The 18,208-nt window shown below is 39.8% G+C and overlaps 1 protein-coding gene across 1 annotated transcript in view; it reads right to left on the minus strand.

Moving 5' to 3' along the window:
* Positions 1 to 5,604: 5,604 nt before the first annotated feature.
* HCN3 (hyperpolarization activated cyclic nucleotide gated potassium channel 3) overlaps positions 5,605 to 18,208 on the minus strand; it is a 101,429-nt gene continuing 88,825 nt past the window's right edge. Inside the window, exon 8 of the mRNA XM_053695413.1 lies at positions 5,605 to 6,901. Coding sequence (XP_053551388.1) covers positions 5,784 to 6,901 — 1,118 coding nt within the window. The 3' untranslated portion in view covers positions 5,605 to 5,783. The remainder of the gene's footprint in view (positions 6,902 to 18,208) is intronic.

Genomic DNA, 18,208 nt, shown 5'->3' on the forward strand with positions numbered 1-18,208 from the left:
TGTGTGCAAAAACAAAAAACAAACAAAAAAACATTATTATTGTAACTCAATTCATGGGAGTGTGCAGGATTTTTTGGGGGATGGGGTTGGCAATAATAATGTACCTAAAATAATAATTCCTATATACACAAACACATATAATATAGATTTACAATTTTTTAACTCCAACGCACGTGTCTAGCAAAGTAAATGATTGTCAGTAAATAATATCTCAACTGTCACATTAAAACAAAAGACCCCTCTCATTGTTAATGGTCTAAAGTGTTTTTTTTTTATTCTTTTATAGAAAGGTTGACACAGCGCATTTGCCCACTTGATTTAATGTCTCTGAACTTGGTGTCTAGTGGACTAAAGTGTTTTTCGCATCTATCATATGATATAAAGTGGGTCACAATGTAACCCGTAATAAAAGAGACTCTGAGTGGGCAAAGAAACATTGCAGAGCAATTTTATTAATATAAATGTGGTGTAAAGTGCATTAAGTATATACCATTTTTCAACAATATTCTGATATATAAAGACCATATTGCCTTTCTTTCGAATAAAGGGACTACTGGGTAAATTAATTTATTTTTGGCTAAGAGCCTTAATATTCCAGTTTATTATACTAAATGGGCTGTACAATGGGTCAGGAATTTTTCATTTTCGCAGCAACCATGTGCTAAACAGATATTAAATGAACCTCTAATTTAAAAGAGGAGACTCTCTTCTTTCATGATTGTCTTATACTCCTCTGTATGTCAAAAAAGTTATGGGCTCATTTGCTGTCCAACCCCTGAATCAGACACTAGACATGAGTAAAAGTTGGAAGGGGGCATTTGCTCCCTTGTGTGCCCCTAATTGGACAGCTATGATTTAAAAGTATATTTTTTTCTATTAAAGAATACTAACATCTTATTTCAAGTTGCTATGGTGTAAGGGATGGAATACTGCATTTAATATAGAGTTCTCTACTACAGATGAATGTGTAGTTTACTGTATTTTAAATCTTTTATAATGACAATTTTGCATATCTCTCTATCATCTATCTATCTATCTATCTATCTATCTATCTATCTATCTATCTATCTATTATATATATCTTTTGTCCCTGCACTGTAGATTATTGAACAACATCTAATATTTTTTTAACTGAATTATAATAACCTATGAGTTTTTTTTTCCATTTTAGCATGTTATCAACCAGTACTTGGTAGTTAGATCAAGTACCGAGCTACAGTGGTAGAAGTGAAATGCATAAATGTATGGATTAAAAGTGATGTTTGATGTCCCATGGCTACAGAAAATAAGGCAGATACTTTAAAGGGACACTGTAATTCAGATAGAGCATGACATTTTAAGCAACTTTCTAATTTACTCCTATTATCACATTTTCTTCATTCTCTTGGTATCTTTATTTGATATGCAAGAATGTAAGTTTAGATGTCAGCCCATTTTTGGTGAACAACCTGGGTTGTTCTTGCTGATTGGTGGATAAATGCACCCACCAATAAAAAAGTGCTGTCCAGAGTTCTGAACAAAAAAAAAAAAAAGCTTAGATGCCTTCTTTTTCAAATAAAGATAGCAAGAGAATGAAGAAAAGATGATAATAGGAGTAAATTAGAAAGTTGCTGAAAATTGCATGCTCTATCTGAATCACGAAAGAAATTTTTTTGGGTTCAGTGTCCCTTTAATCCACTACACACTTTGTGCTTAAAGGGACACTGAACCCAATTTTTTTATTTCATGGTTCAGATAGAGCATGACGTTTTAAGCAACTTTCTAGTTTACTCCTATTATCAGTTTCTCTTCGTACTCTTGCTATCTTTATTTTAAAAGCAGGAATATAAATCTTAGCAGCCAGCCCATTTTAGGTTCAGCACCATGTATAGTGCTTTCTTATTGGAGGCTTACATTTACCCACCAATAAGCAAGCATAAGCCAGGTTCTCAACCAAAAATGGGCTGGCTCCTATGCATCACATTCTTGCTTTTTAAATAAAGATAGCAAGAGAATGAAGAAAAATTGATAATAGGAGTAAATTAGAAAGTTGCTTAAAATTGCATGCTCTATCTGAATCATGAAAGAAAAAATTGGGGTTTAGTGTCCCTTTAAACCGTTCATACACTGACTTGCACATCCATTTTACACACTGATAGTTCTCTAGCAAAGCAATTGGTGGTTTGGAGCCAGTGATACACTTACATGTTAAACCACGTGGAATTGAGCATCATACACTCATCATAAAAAGAAAAACTTTGTACTGCATTCTTATGTCAATACAAACTAAACAGGATTTTGACAGTCCCTATTATTTTTTGGTGTTAAACATGAATATTTAAAGTGATTGTCAGCAGAGAAAGCATTAGATGGCAGACTTTCTATTTATTGCATTTTCAGTGCACCGCAGCAACTGATCTAAAAAAAGTACCCTTTTATTTTGTCCACTCTACAGTCATACAATAACTGCCCTGTCTTCTTTAGGCTAAAAAGTGCCTAGTTGCAGGTTTCGGTAACATTTTACTTGCCAGAGAGAACAGCTACCAGTTGCCTATGTTTGAATGTGATTTTGGCTTGCTGTGATACCCAGTATTACTGTACAATGTAGCACATTCAGGAGGAGATGATTTTCTCATCATGCACAACTGCTGGCATGCTCCTTTTCTCTAGAGTGATGAAGGTTACTCAGGCTGACTGAGATTGTTCTTATCTTCTCTTGTAGGCCCAGAGAGCGATCTGCAAGTGGAAGAATGTACCATGTTGTAAACTCTCTGATATTAGAGGAACCCAACATGCTCCATCTCTGGATATTGAAATGTCCATTAAGTGGGTACTGACCTCATGGGCAACATGAAAGGGAGGAAATAAGACACCTCACAATGGGGCATCAAGTTGAGAACAAGTAGGTGCCAAGCAAAAGGAACTGGGGTATTGTCAGTGAAAGGAGGAAACTTGGAGATCTCTATATTGAGAAGTTGATGAAGGAAAGTTTACTCATAGAGGAAAACCGGTGAGAATGCTTCTAAAACCTTTGCATGAGCTGCAGGAACCAAAATACATTAGTAACTAAAATATACTACATGGGTGAATTTAGAACTCCCCTTGTGAGTAAAGTAGGGATAAGATAGAGGATCGAAGATGTTAAAATACAGGGAGGCTTGGAGAACGTATATAACAAGCTTGTCCAACCTAAGACCCAAGTGCTACAATGTAACCCTTCAGTGCTTTGCATTTTGCCCTCCAAACGTAATACTGTATTGCTGACTCAGGCAGGGGTCTTGTTGCGCTTTCATCTTAAATAGTAATATTATGTTTCAAGCGGCTAATGCACAGTAACAAAGATATATCATTGCACCACACCGCCAAGAAATTTGCTCTAAGGTGCTAGAAGTAAAAAAAAAAAGGATAGGGCCCCTCTCATCAAGGACTGGACATGACTGATATATAAGGCATCTATGATATCATACAAAAGGAGACCCACTCAATAAAAGAGAAATAAGAAAAAAATGAAGAAAAATGGTATATAAGATCAGACAACTTATAAAACATTTAAGTGACACCAATCATAGAACATATTGTTGATAAAATAAGCTACTAATTTGTTGGAATGAGAGATAGTTATGACTGGCCAAAGCAAATAAATAATGATTTTAAAGAGACATGAAACCCAAACCTTTTCTTTCATGATTGAGAAAGAGCATGCACTTTTATACTACTGTATATTCTAATTTATTCTATTATCAAATTTTCTTCATTCTCTTGGAATCTATTGTTGAAAGCAGAGACGGAAGCTCAGGAGCGTTCACGGGTCTGCAGCACTATATGGCAGCAGATTTGCAAGAATGGCACTAGATGGCAGCACTATTTCCTGTCATGTAGTGCAACAGACACCTAACTTTCACCAAAGAATAATATGGGAACAAAGCAAATTGGATAATTTAAGTTGATTGGAAACTTTTATTTTTTTAATTGCATGCTCTGTCTGAATCACAAAAGAAAATTTTGGGGTTTCACATCCCTTTAAAGTTCCTTTAACTGCTTTTTAAACTCACGTTCTTTATAACAATGCAGATACGGTGATAAAGCTAATACTACTACTCAAATCATTATATAAATTAACTTTTAGCATCCCATGGGTGGTTGTTTACTTATTTTGTTTCAAGCTTCTGAATAAGAGGAGTGGGTGCTGACTAGCTTTTATTTGGCTGTACTCCTTGATGACAAGTTAAGAAAAAATAGATTTGAGCTATTGGCTGCAAAACAAGCACCTACTGGGGAACTAAAATTTCTTATTTGATAATGATTTGCAGAGTGACATTAGCACTACCACACACTGTGCAGGGCTATAAGATATATGCCCAAATTAGCATTACTGTGCTTTTAAGTAGAGGTAGGTAGCCTTCCATAACAGAGCCAATATGAGGGATCAACTTAGAAACAACATCCAAGGGGCCTATGAGACTCCATATGAGGAGAGATAAGAAGTCCTAAATGATTTCCATATGAGGAAAATATAGTATTTCATTGGGATAGTATGATGGGTACTATGATACCCCAATTTAAGGGGAAGTAAGAAAGTTTATGAAGGATGGTAGCAACAAGACTCTGAATGTGGGTAGCTATGAGATTTTGAGGGATCTATAAAACATGGTGGGATAATATGAGGGTAGATGGGAGATTCCCTCTTTAAATGAGTGGAGAGATTATGTTTGAAATAATCTAATGTGGTAGAAGCTAAGAAGATCTTTAAAAAAATAGTAGAAAGAAGAGCTTATATAAAAATATAAAAAGCAAATTGAGGACACAATGTGGTGAGCTTGGAATTCCCATATAAATAAGTTAGAGAAATGAACAAATTGGAGATCAATATGGAGGCCATATAAGAGGCATTGGAGAGCACATATAAATATATATGATGGGAGATTAAATACTAGAAAGACTTAAATAAGGAAAATCCATATGAAAGAGTATAAAGAGAAAAATAGCAAACCTTAAATATAAAAAAGCAAGAAATGGGGTAGAATATGCTGTTCTTGTGGCTTCTGACTGTGTTCATCAATGAGATATTCATACTGACAAAATTATTGTAAAATCACTAGTCAAAATAGATCATTTTTAACAAAAATATTTCTACTTTCAGACAAGGAGAGATAATTGAGACATTAAGTGCAGAGAGGGCCAAAATACTAGGGATTACACAGGGGGGCTGGAAAGGCAAGATACAGGTTTATGTGTAGGGTACATTCACTCCATCTTATCAGATTTGGTTTTGCAGAGATTTCCACCTTGGCACATCATTTACAATGGATCTCCATTCTCTTCTCTTTTTTGTTGAGGCACAGATGCGGGCAAAGGTACCTCTTTTCCCATATTGCTTGTCCACAGCAATGAACCCACCCCCCAGCCCACGCATTTGCATTTTGCAGGTCCATTCGCTATTGCTTAATTGGAGTTATGTCTTATAACTGTCCAATATGTTCTCCCTTAGGTGTTCTCCCTACGGTATTAGTGAAAACTACCTAGAGTCTTGGATCCTATATTCTAATACACTCACAAGTTCAGTACTTACATCCCACTGCCCCCTAGATTAAACTAGATATAGGGTCTGTGGACTAATCACCACTACTCTAAAGCTTGGATGGAGGTGTAAGGCATGATGATCTTTTGAGTGAAGCCTTTTCACTGACAATGTTCCTCTCACTGTCACCTGCTCTCCTGTGCTCTTTTATGATACCAACAACTCATATTGTAGTTTTACATCCTGAAGAAGAGGACATAAGTATTCCTTCCTATATCAAAACTGCTCACATGTTGGAAGGAAGCTTCGGTTTTCCAACATCCACATCAGGGCTAAATACTACAGAACCCTTCCGAGATGGTGCTGACTGCCTTGGAACAGATACTGGTGACTGTAGAGTGACTGGAGCACACACTGAGTGTCCAGGCTGGATCAGGGACCCTGAAGGCACCTGCTGTGGTTGAGCAGAAGGGGATATTTGGGGAGGTTTGGGCAGTAAAGCAGGTTCAGAGGGAGCAGACTTATAACTGCCAGCCCCTGGGGAACCTGCAGCATGGGGAGAAGGAGAGCTGTCCATCTGTTTGTCAGGAAGAGATGGCTGAGAGGCTGACAGCAGTCGGACATCTTGTGAAAGTCTTCTAAAAGGAAGTCCCTGTATGCTTCTGTGCTTGACCAGCTGCTGGGGTGAGTTGGCAGCCTGTTGCATTAGGAGGGATATATGGGAGCCACTAGCTCTAGACAAACTATAGTGCAGAGTCCTCCCAGAAAGATGTCCTAAGACAGCAGGAGAGCTGGAAAGGCCTGTTGACTGCTGCAGGACAGAGGTGGATGCAGAAGTTCCACGAGATCGGGACAGCTGCACTTGTGATGTCATTAGTGGGGGTCTTGTCAAAACAGAAGGTTCACCTCGCTGAGTTTGCCCGAGTCTTCCAGGGGTCTGAAGGCACTGACCAGCAATGCTTTGCTTCTGGACCCCACATGGGGAAGAGGGAGATACACCAACAGGAGTCTGCAAGTGAGATTGAGCACCAGATGGGGAGCTGACAGAGGATGGGCGGGATCCAACTAGGCTTGGTTGAGATCTTCTTGCTTGGCGGGTCACATAGGCAGTCTCTGTGAGGGAGGAGGGTGGAAGGAAGACATGCGCCTGCTGGTTCTGCTGATGTGTTAGAGCAATAGCCACATTTGTTGTAGCTGCAGCTGTCTGCAGGGGAGCATGAACCAGGGGCTCCCAGATAAGGGGCTTGTTATAGCCATGGTCTCGTGTAGCACCCACAGATTTAAGGTCTTGAATGTTGTGGGCCATGTCCCTATCATGTTTTACTATCTGTTGAATCATTTCATTATTCACTGAACCAGTACTGTTCTCAGCTCGTTTCCGCAGAAGGATGGAGTTCTTCTTACCTGTGGAGTGGGAGAATTACACAAGGAGAATGACAGAGGGTGGGGAAAAGGGAAAAGAGTAGGGAAAGTGGTGCAGAGAGAAAGAGATACTGAAACAGGATAGGACAGTACAGAGAGGATTAAATATACGTAGATAGAAGAGACATGGAGATGCATTAAGAGGAATTGAAGAGCTTTTTAGATAAAACATTGAAGCATTATTAGAATTCATACAGGTTAGATAGAGAAAGCGATTAGTGAAAAAATGAGATGGAGGGAGCAAAGAGAAAAAATAAGAGAGCGAGGGAATATGGGTGACGTGCAGCTGTTAGGAGCAGGCAAGTGAGTAGTTGGCAGGTGAAGGTAGCATGCAGTGGGAGATGATTTTTATTGGTTCATTCAAAGGGAGAAAGGTTGTCAGGTGCAGAAAGATCAGTGATTGTTTGTAATATATATATATATATATATATATATATATATATATATATATATATATATATATATATATATATATATATATATTGTTGGTATGTGTTAAGAGAGGTTAGTTGGTAAGGAGGGTGCATGGTGAGTAATTAGCATCTGCAGGTAGATGGCTGGTATTATAGTTGCAAGCGATGAATATGAGGACAGGTCTTGTGTCACTGGGAAGTACAGGAAGGGAAGTTTTGATAGGTGCATATTTGTAAGTCACTGTAAGATGCAGGGAAGAGCAGGATGAAAGTGCATAGTAAATACTGATTGATTTTCCCAGGTTTAAATCTAATTGGTACTCTATGTCTCTTGACAATTTCCATTTGTAATACCTGTCAGATCATACATCACTGCAATATGGATCTCCTGAACCTCTATGACAGCATTCCAACATGGAGAACTCTGAATCATTCCATGAGAAAATTCACCTCCAAATCCCTTAAAGCAATGTTTTTAAATTGCAAACCTCAATGCAAGCAAGAAAACATAATTCATGCTTACCAGATAAATTCCTTTCCTTCCTGGCAGGGAGAGTCCACTACTTAATTCCTTACTGTTGGGAAATATAACACCTGGCCACCAGGAGGAGGCAAAGACGCCCCAGTCAAAGGCTTAAATATCCCTCCCACTTCCCCTATCCCCCAGTCATTCTGCCGAGGGAACAAGGAGAAGTAGGAGAAACATAAGGGTATAAAAGGTGCCAGAAGAAATAATATAAAAAGGGAGCCGCACATAAAAAAAATAAATTTCAGGTGGGGTCGTGGACTCTCCCTGCCAGGAAGGAAAGGAATTTATCTGGTAAGCATAAATTATGTTTTCCTTCCATAAGGCAGTGAGAGTCCATGACTTCATTCCCTACTGTTGGGAAAACTATAACCAAGCTCCAGAGGACACTGAATGACTAACAGGAGGGAACAGAAAAAGAGGCGGACCCTATTCTGAGGGCACCACAGCCTGCAAAACTTTTCTCATTAAAGCTGCTTCAGCCAAAGCAAACACATAAAAACTTGTAAAATTTAGAAAAAGTGTATAAGGAGGACCAGGTAGCCACCTTCCAAATCTGATCCATTGAGGCTTTGTTCTTAAAAGCCCAAGAGGAAGCCACTGCTCTAGTGGAATGAGCCATTATCCTCTCAGGAGGCTGTCGTCCCGCTGTCTCACAAGCTAAGTGGATGACACTCCTGAACCAGAAAGAGGAAGAAGTCGTAGTAGCCTTCTGCCCCTTACGCTTCCCCGTATAGATGACAAACAAAGAGAAAGATTGTCTGAACTCCTTAGTAGCCTGAAGATAGAAATTCAAGGCATGAACCACATCTAGATTGTGAAGAAGAATTAGAACACAAGGAAGGAACAACAATTTCTTGATTAATGTTACGATTTGATACCACCTTATGGAGGAACCCTAGTTTAGTGCCTAAAACCGCCTTATCAGCATGAAAAAACAGATAAGGGGGATCAAATTGCAAATAGCCAACATAAAAAGAACCTTCCAAGATAACAATTTAATGTCAACAGAATGTATAGGCTCAAACGGAGCCTGCTGCAAAACACTAAGAACAAGATTGAGGCTCCAAGGCAGAGCCCCAGATCAAAACACGGGTCTGATCCTAGCCAGAGCCTTAACAAAGGATTGCACATCTGGAAGCTCAGCCAATATTTTGTGCAGTAACACCGACAGGGCTGATATTTGTCCCTTCAGGGAACCAGCAGATAGGCCCTTTTCCAGTCCATCCTGGAGGAAAACTAAAAATCTGGCAACCTTAACCTTATGCCAGGAAAAGCCACACTCTTCACACCAGTACAGGTAAGTCCTCCACACTTTATGGTAGGTACGACGAGTAACCAGCTTACAAGCTTGAACCAGAGTGTCGATAACACTCTCAGAGAACCCTCTTTTGGCTAAGACTAAGCATTTAAACTCCACGCAGTCAGCCTCAGAGAATCTAGATTTTGATGAATGAAGGGACCCAGCAGATCTCTGAGACAAGGTAACCTCCACTGAGGAGATGAGGACATCCCCACCAGATCCGCAAACCACTTCCTTCATGACCACGACGGAGCAATCGGAATCACAGATACTTGCTCTTGCTTGATGTGAGCCCTCACACAAGGGAGAAGTGGTAATGGAGGAGAAAGATATATGAGACTGAACCTCCATGGTACTGATAGGGCATCTACCAATTCCGTCTGAGGATCCCTCGACCTGTACCTTAGTAGCTTGGTATTGAGGCGGGATGCCATGAGATCTATCTCCGGTGTTCCCTACTCGCTGCATATTTCTACAAACACCTCGGGGTGAAGAGACCATTCTGCTGGGTGAAAGGATTGCCTGCCGAGAAAGTCCACTTCCCAGTTGTCCACATCCGGAATGTGGATCGCTGACAGCATACATTTGTAAGACCCCACCCACTCTAGTATTTGAGATACTTCTCTAATCGCCAAAGAACTTCTCGTTCCCCCTTGATGGTTGATATAGGCAACCAAGGTTATATTGTCTGATTGGAATCTGATAAAGTGGGACAAAGCCAGAAGGGGCCAAGCCTTCAAGGTATTGAAGATTGCCTGGAGTTGCAAAATATTGATTGGAAGGGAGGAGTTCTCTTGAGTCCACAGACCTTGTGCCTTCTTGGCACCTCAAACGGCTCCCCAGCTGGAAAGGCTTGCGTCCTTAGTCACAATCTCCCAGGACGGTCTCAAAAAGCACGTGCCTTGGGACAGATGATCTGGACAGAGCCACCAGGAGAGTGAGTCTCTCGACAGGCTGTCCAGCACAATCTGTTGATACAGATCTGAATGGTTGCTGTTTCATTGTCTCAGCATGCATAGTTGTAAGGGTCAGAGATGGAATCTGGCAAAAGGAATGATGTTCATGCACCTCCATACATTGAGCCACTGAGGGTCTTGAGGAGGCCTGGAGGGCAAGACATGCAGAAGTTAGCTAGCAACGTCTCTGATCTGTGAGGAATATGCTCATGGATATGGAGTCTATTATAGTTCCCAGGATATTCACCTTTGTACTTGGAGTAAGAGAACTCTTTTCCAAGTTGATCTTCCATGCATTTGATCAAAGAAGACTGAGAGGGGACTCAGAATGTTCTTCCGCTAGATGAAAAGATGGTGCCTGCACCAAGATATCATCCAGGTAAGGCACTACTGCAATACCTCATGTTCTGGCAACGGCTAGAAGAGCCTCTAGAACCTTTGTAAATATCCTTTGAGCAGTAGCTAGGCCAAACGGAAGAGATATGAACTGGAAGTGCTGATCCAGAAAAGCAAACCTCAGGAACTGAAAATGTTCCCTGTGAATCGGGATGTGAAGGTATGCATCCTTCAGGTCTATTGTGGTCATAAACTGTCGTTCCTGAACCAGAGGCAGGATTGACCATATTGTTTCCATCTTGTAAGAAGGAACACTCAGAAACTTGTTTAGGCACTTTAAGTCCAGAATTGGACAAAAAGTTTCCTCCTTCTTTGGAACCACAAAAAGGTTTGAATAAAACCCCAAACCTCTTTCTGCTGTAGGTACCAGGACAATTACTCCTAGAGAGGACAAATCCTGTACGCAACCTAAGAAGGCAGCTCTTTTTTCTGGTCTTGTTGAAAGACTGGAGAGTAGGAATCTGCCCCTGGGAAGATGAGACTTGAATCCTATCCTGTATCCTTGAGATACAACCTCCAGGACCCAAAGATCCTGTACATCCTGGAACCAAGTGTCTGAAAAAAGAGACAGTCTGCCCCTACTCGATCCGATCAAGGATTGGGGGGCCGACCCTTCTGTTTGGACTTATTCCAGGAGTGAGTGGGCTTCCAAGTACTCTTGGGCTGCTCAGACTTGGAAGAGGACTGCTGTCGTTGTGACTTGTCAGCACGAAAGAAACGAAAATTAGACAGTTCCTGTCCCTTAGGCCTATTCTTCTTTTCTTGCGGTACGAAGGCACCTTTCCCTCCGGTAACCGTAGAGATAATGGAGTCCAGCCCTGGACTGAATAAAATCTTCCCCTTGAAGGGAAGAGAAAGGAGTCTGGATTAAGAAGTCATATTTGTAGACCAAGACATCAATCAGAGAGCCCGGCGGGCTAGAACCGCAAAGCCAGCAGCCTATGCATTTATGTGAATAATATGCATATTTGCATCACAGATGAAGGAGTTAGCAATTCTCAGTGCCTTAATTATCTCCTGAATATCATCAAGGGGAGTCTCTACCCCAATGAGCTCCAACAGAGTGTTGCACCAGTAGGTAGCTGCTCCAGAAACTACGGCTACCGCTGGTTGAAATAAAAACCCTGTATGTTGAAACATCTTCCTCAGAAAAGTTTCCATTTTTTTATCCATAAGCTCTCTAAATGAAGAACTATCTTCCAGAGGGATAGTAGTATGCTTAGCCAGCATGGAAACAGCACCATCCACCTTCTGGATGGATCCCCACAAATGTAATTGAGAGCTAGGGACTGGGAATCATTTTTTAAAAGTAGACAAGGGGAAAATAGAAGTTTCTACTGTTTCCCATTTGTTACTAATAATGTTTGCAAGTCAGAGGGACCTTCCTATCTTCATAAACCCTGTCTAATTTAGGGATCTTAGGCTCCTCGGGGAGTGTAGCCTCTGGAACCTCTAGAGTAGACAGAACCTCCTTTAATAAAAAACGCAGATGCTCAATTTTAAATCTAAAGGAGAGTTCCTCCACTGAAGAAGATTTAATAACTGAAATCTCCGACTCAAAAAGTTCACTCTATAAAGCTACAGAGGTTAACTTATCCTCTGATAGCTGGGATATAGTAGCTAAATCTGACAAATATTTAGATGACTCTAGGTCAGGAGAACTATGTTTAACCTTTCTCTTGCGTTTGTTAGACTAGAGCGAGGTAAGGCACTCAGGGCCGCAGACACCGCCAATTGTAACTACGCGGTAAAGTCCGCTGGAAAAAAGCCCCTTCCAGATGGAGGATTAGTTGAGCTGTGGGGAACTGCATGTGGAGCTGGTAATGTAGAGAGAGTAGTAGTTTCTCGAGACTCAGAATCCTGAGAAGAAGATGGCTCAGAAGGTCTAATAGCGCTATGAGTATTAGCAGGCTTGTCTCCCTTCTTAGACTTTAGAACTGTGTTTAAGCAAAGCAAACAAAATTGAGCAGACAGGCAAACTACAGCCTCCTCAGAATATAAACAGGAATAATTAATCAGTACAGAAGGAGCATAACCTTCTAATGTAGTATCAGAGTCCTCCATAGCGTTGTATAAACCCACAGAAGGACAACCAAAAAGAAACGCTTTTATTTAATAAAAAGGCACCTTAATACTCCCAATGGATGGGGCACTTCCCACCTCCTAGACCCAGACAGCTAACAGTGAAAACGCTCTCCTCAGGAGTGATGTCTGTCTGCAGCAGGATCTTAGGAAATGAAAGAGACTGCACCCGGTCACGTGGTACGTAAGACAGGACTTCCCTTGCTATGAAAAAGGGTGCCAAGATATTATGAGCTGTGCAACACTTCAAAAACTAAAGTGAAACCTGTTAACCCTTGATCCTATCGAGGTATAAAGGAGCCACACTGTGACCCTGTATAGCATTTTACAATGTATATATAAAAAACGGTCTTACCCTCCAGGATCCATGCTGTGGAACAGGCACAGCCAGCGCTTCTGACATGGACTTGAGTGTGTAGCAGTAAGCAGTGAAACTCGTCAGCTGTGAGTTACAGTCTGGATGGGTTCGCAGAAAAACTTTCCCTGCATCTCCAGACTCTAACTTTCATTAATACTCTCACTGAGAGGTTGACATGATTACTTAAAACTCCAGTCCTTTACAGGACTGGATACAGGACTATCCAAATCTTCCGGCACTTCTCTGCCACCTCCAATAGTGATGAAAAGCAAAGAATGACTGGGGGATAGGGGAAGTGGGAGGGATATTTAAGCCTTTGGCTGGGGTGTCTTTGCCTCCTCCTGGTGGCCAGGTGTTGTATTTCCCAACAGTAAGGAATTAAGTTGTGGCCTCTCCCTGCCTTATGGAAGTAAATAAATAATAAATAAAGACTATGGGGTATATTTATCATAGTGCGAGCGGACATGATACGATGTAGTGTATCATGTCCGCTGCACATCGATAAATGGCGACAGCATACGCTGTCAGCATTTATCATTGCACCAGCAGTTCTTGTGAACTGCTGGTGCAATGCCGTCCCCTGCAGATTCGCGACCAGGGGGTGCGGATCCACTAGCAGGGGGTGTCAATCAACCCGATCGTATTCGACTGGATTGATTTCTGTCCGCAGCCTCAGAGCAGGCAGATAAGTTATGGAGCAGTGGTCTTTAGACCGCTGCTTCATAACTTATGCTTCCGGCTCGCCGGAAACAAGGGGCATCAAGCTCCATACGGAGCTTGATAAATCAGCCCCCATATCACTAAATGTCTTTGATATGCAATCGCAATCTCAAAAAGTGGTGCTTGTAATTATTCAAATCCTTTAAATGTTTAATGAAAAAGAAAAAAATGGTCAATTTATGTAACCTGTGCCAAGTTTTTACTCACACTCCAGAGAGGTGTATCATTTCTGTCAGTCTTTCAGTTCATCACAATTTTTATGCTGAAACATAGGGCTATATTAATGGTTCTGGGCTAGCGTCTGGAGAAGGCCGTGCTTGCCACTGTCTTTATATTAACAAAATCAGAATTGTTTGTTTTTTAGCAGAAAATATAAGATAAACTGCAAATTAGGGAGACATTTGAGGCAGGGGTATACTTGTGAAGCCTGTCATATCTATGCCCTTTTAGCTTTCAGGATTAGAAAATTCATAATTTGCAGGCTAAAATTACAGTAGCAAAATAAAGGGACAGAGTAAAACCCGGAATGGAAAGGGACAGAGTAAAACCCGGAATGGAATGGAACAGCCATATAATTAGTCAAATTATTAAAAAGCTTAAAAAAGTTTGAAAGAACCTTCAGAACAATATGTTATAGTTTAAAAAATTCAACTAATATTTTTATTAACCCCTTCATAGCCCTGGTGAATATGGAACAGTCCAGAACAGCCTGGAACATCCACTTCCCAAGTAGTCACACCAATAAAATCCACAAGGCTTGGTAGGAGAAAGACAATGAGCCACAAGCCCTCCACATAATCCAGTAAAAAAACAAAAAAGTTTTTGTGCAAATAAGGAACCAGTGAATTTGACTGGTGTAGCTACTTGGGTATTGGGTGTTTTATACAAAAATTTTTTTTACTGGAATGGCTACCGATGTAGATTATTTGGTGTGTGTTGCTCACTTTCTCTCACCTAGCCTTGTAGAACGGGTGAATTTGTTTGGTATGGCTACTTGGGAAGTAGGCATTCATGGCTGTTGCGTGCTGTTCCAGTGCCTCTCTATATTCATCTTGGCTATAAAGGGGATAATAAAAAATATTGGGCTAGATTACAAGTGGATTTGTCCATTTTCGGGCTGGGCGCAATAAATTATCATCCATTACAAGTAGCTGGTTATTATAACCATGAGCTTGCTGTAGCAATTAGCGCTTATAAAATTAACCAGAGATCAGATCTCTGGTTAATTTTTTAAATGTGCCCCAAATGCCCCAAAAATACAGTGGTGTGTATTTTATTAAAAATAAAAATTGTATTATTTTTATTTTTTATTAAAATTACTGCACAAGTCAGTTTTTGGGGTCTAAAGATGGTGGGAGTGGGGTGTTAGAAGAAAAAAAAAGTCACTGAAAAGTGCCTTTACATTGCGGTCTATGGGAACTGTGTGTTCCTAGTAAATATATATGTATATACACATAACACATAAATATTTATCTATATAATCATATACATATATATTTACAATTTGCTGCCACCGCTGCACGACTTACCCCCTTTGCTGCGCTAGTTCTTGGTATTACTCAGTGGAGTGCAAAAATCACTTTTACAAAACGGATCTTTCAAACTTTCTACTATTGTTTTAATAATTTAACTAATTATATGACCTTTCTGTCCTGATCTGTTTCGTTCCAGATTTGATCCTGTCCCACAAATAAAAAAAATGAAAGTGTAAAGCAACATTGTTTTAATATGTTTTAATATGCATAATTAAGCAAGTAAGTAATTAACAATTTAATATGTTGAGTAAATGTATAATTTGCTTTCTTTCATGTAATTGGCAAGAGTCCATGAGCTAGTGACGTATGGGATATACAATCCTATCAGGAGGGGCAATGTTTCCCAAACCTCAAAATGCCTATAAATACACCCCTCACCACACCCACAATTCAGTTTTACAAACTTTTACCCCTATGGAGGTGGTGAAGTAAGTTTGTGCTTGATTTTTATGATTTCTTCTATGATAAGCCCTTCTAAGCATTCTGAAGCCGAATTCCTATCAGAGTACAGTGTTTGTCAGAGGGATGTAAAGAGAGTATCGCCTATTGACTTCTAATGGTTTCCCTCACGGAAAATCTTTCAAGGGTTCTCTGTTATCGGTCGTAGGGATTCATCTCCTACCTCCCTTTTCAGATCGACAATATACTCTTATATACCATTACCTCTGCTGTTAGTTTTCAGTACTGGTTTGGCTATCTGCTATATGTGGATGGGTGTCTTTCGGTAACTATGTATCATTATTTAAGACACTCTCAGCTATAGTTTGGCGATTTATGTATTAATATAAAGTTTTAAATATATGTATTTTACTTATATTTGCCATGAGTCAGGTATATGTGTATTTCGCTTTGCAGTCTGGCAGTTTCATTATGGGAATCATGTTTTAGGACGTTTTTCTTACTTGGGGTATAGTCTTTTTTCCAATTTGACTTGTTTTTTCTTTTGAAAACTTGCTGGCAATTAGGCTCGCAAGGGCGCAAAATGCTGTTATTTATTGCATCATTCTTGGCGCGATAATTTTTTTGGCGCGAATATGCATCTATTATTACGCAAGTTCGTAATTTCCTGCTTCTTAATTGATGCCAGGTTGTTTGGCGCGAAATTGTGTTTGTTATGACGCAAGTTGCGTCATTTCCGGATGTTTCTTGGCGCCAAAAAAAATTTCAACTTCCTTTTGCGTCGTGCGTGATACTTGGCGCCAAAAAATTTAGTTTATTTTACCTCAATTCCTATATGCTTCTTGCATTCTTTATGCTCAGAGGGCTATTCTATTTGCTTTTCTGTCAATTTTAGCATTTGCATTTTATCCCATTCCTCAAACTGCTATATGTGGAAATAAGTTATTTTTGTTTAAATGTTATTTTTTCTTACATTTTACAAGATGTCTCAATCTGATCCTGTCTCAGAAGCTGCTATAGGAACTATGCTACCAAAGCTAAGTGTATCTGTTGTAAACTAGTGGAGATTATATCTCCATCTGTAGTATGTAACAGTTGTCATGATAAGCTTTTGCATGCAGAAAAAGGTTTCTATTAGTGCTAGTACAGTATCTGTTGTTCCTTCAACATCTAAAGTACATGATATCCCTGTTGATATGAAAAAATATATTGCAGATGCGATACAGAAGGCTATGTCTGCTATTCCGCCTTCAAATAAACATAAAAGGTCTTTTAAAACTTCTCATACTACTGATGAAATTTGTAATGATCGACAACATACTGATGTATCCACCTCTGATGAGGATCTCTCTTATTCAGAAGATCCTACTTCATACATTGACCCTGATAAATCATCTTATACCTTTAAGATTGAGTATATTCATTCCTTATTAAAAGAAGTGTTGATAACTTTGGATATTGAGGAGTCTGGTCCTCTTGATAATAAATCCAGTAAACGTTTAAATTCTATCTATAAACCTCCTGTGTCTACTCCTGAGGTTTTTCCTATTCCTGATGCTATTTCTGATGTGATTGCTAAGGAATGGTCTAAACTTGGTACTTCTTTTGTTCCTTCTTCAAGGTTTAAAAAGTTGTATCCTTTGCCAGTGGCTTAATTAGAGTTTTGGGAAAAATTCCATAAGATTGATGGGGCTATTTCTACTTTTGCTAAACTTACTACTATTCCTATGGAAGATAGTACTTCTTTTAAGGATCCTTTGAGATAGGAAAATTGAATCTTATTTAAGGTAAGCTTATTTACATTCTGGCTATATTCTCAGACCGGCAATTTCTATGGCTGATGTTGCGGCTACATCAACTTTTTGGTTGGATAGCTTAGCACAACCGGAAAAAGATCCTGATTTGCATAGCATTGTTCGTTTGCTTCAACATGCTAATTATTTTATCTGTGATGCTATATTTGATATTATCAAGATTGATGTTAAATCTATGTCTTTGGCTATTTTAGCTAGAAGAGCTGTATGGCTTAAATCATGGAATGCTGACATGGTATCTAAATCTAGGTTGCTATTTCTATCATTCCAGGGTAATAATTTATTTGGTTCCCAATTGGATTCTATTATTTCCACTATTACTGGAGGGAAGGGAGTTTTTTTGCCCCAAGATAAAAAGTCTAAGGGTAAATCTAAAGCTTCTAATCGGTTTTGTTCCTTTCATCAGAATAGAGAACAAAAAAACACTCCTTGCTCTAAGGAACCAATTGGAAGCCATCTTCGAGTTGGAATAAATCCAAGCCTTATAAGAAGTCAAAGCCAGCCCCCAAGACTGCATGAAGGTGCGGCCCTCAATCCAGTTCTACTGGTGGGGGGCAGATTGAAATGATTTCAAGACATTTGGACAGATTCCGTTCAAAATAATTGGATTCAGAATATTGTTTCTCAGGGGTATCGAATAAATTTCAGAATAAGACCTCCTGTAAGGAGATTTTTTTCTCTCTCACGTTCCATCAAATCCTGTGAAAGCTCAGGCCCTTCTGAGGTGTGTTTCAGATCTGGAGCTTTCAGGGGTAATTGTACCAGTTCCACTTCTGGAACAGGGTCT

This window comes from Bombina bombina, chromosome 1, assembly GCF_027579735.1.
Source record: "Bombina bombina isolate aBomBom1 chromosome 1, aBomBom1.pri, whole genome shotgun sequence".
In the NCBI taxonomy this organism is placed as follows: Eukaryota; Metazoa; Chordata; class Amphibia; order Anura; family Bombinatoridae; genus Bombina; species Bombina bombina.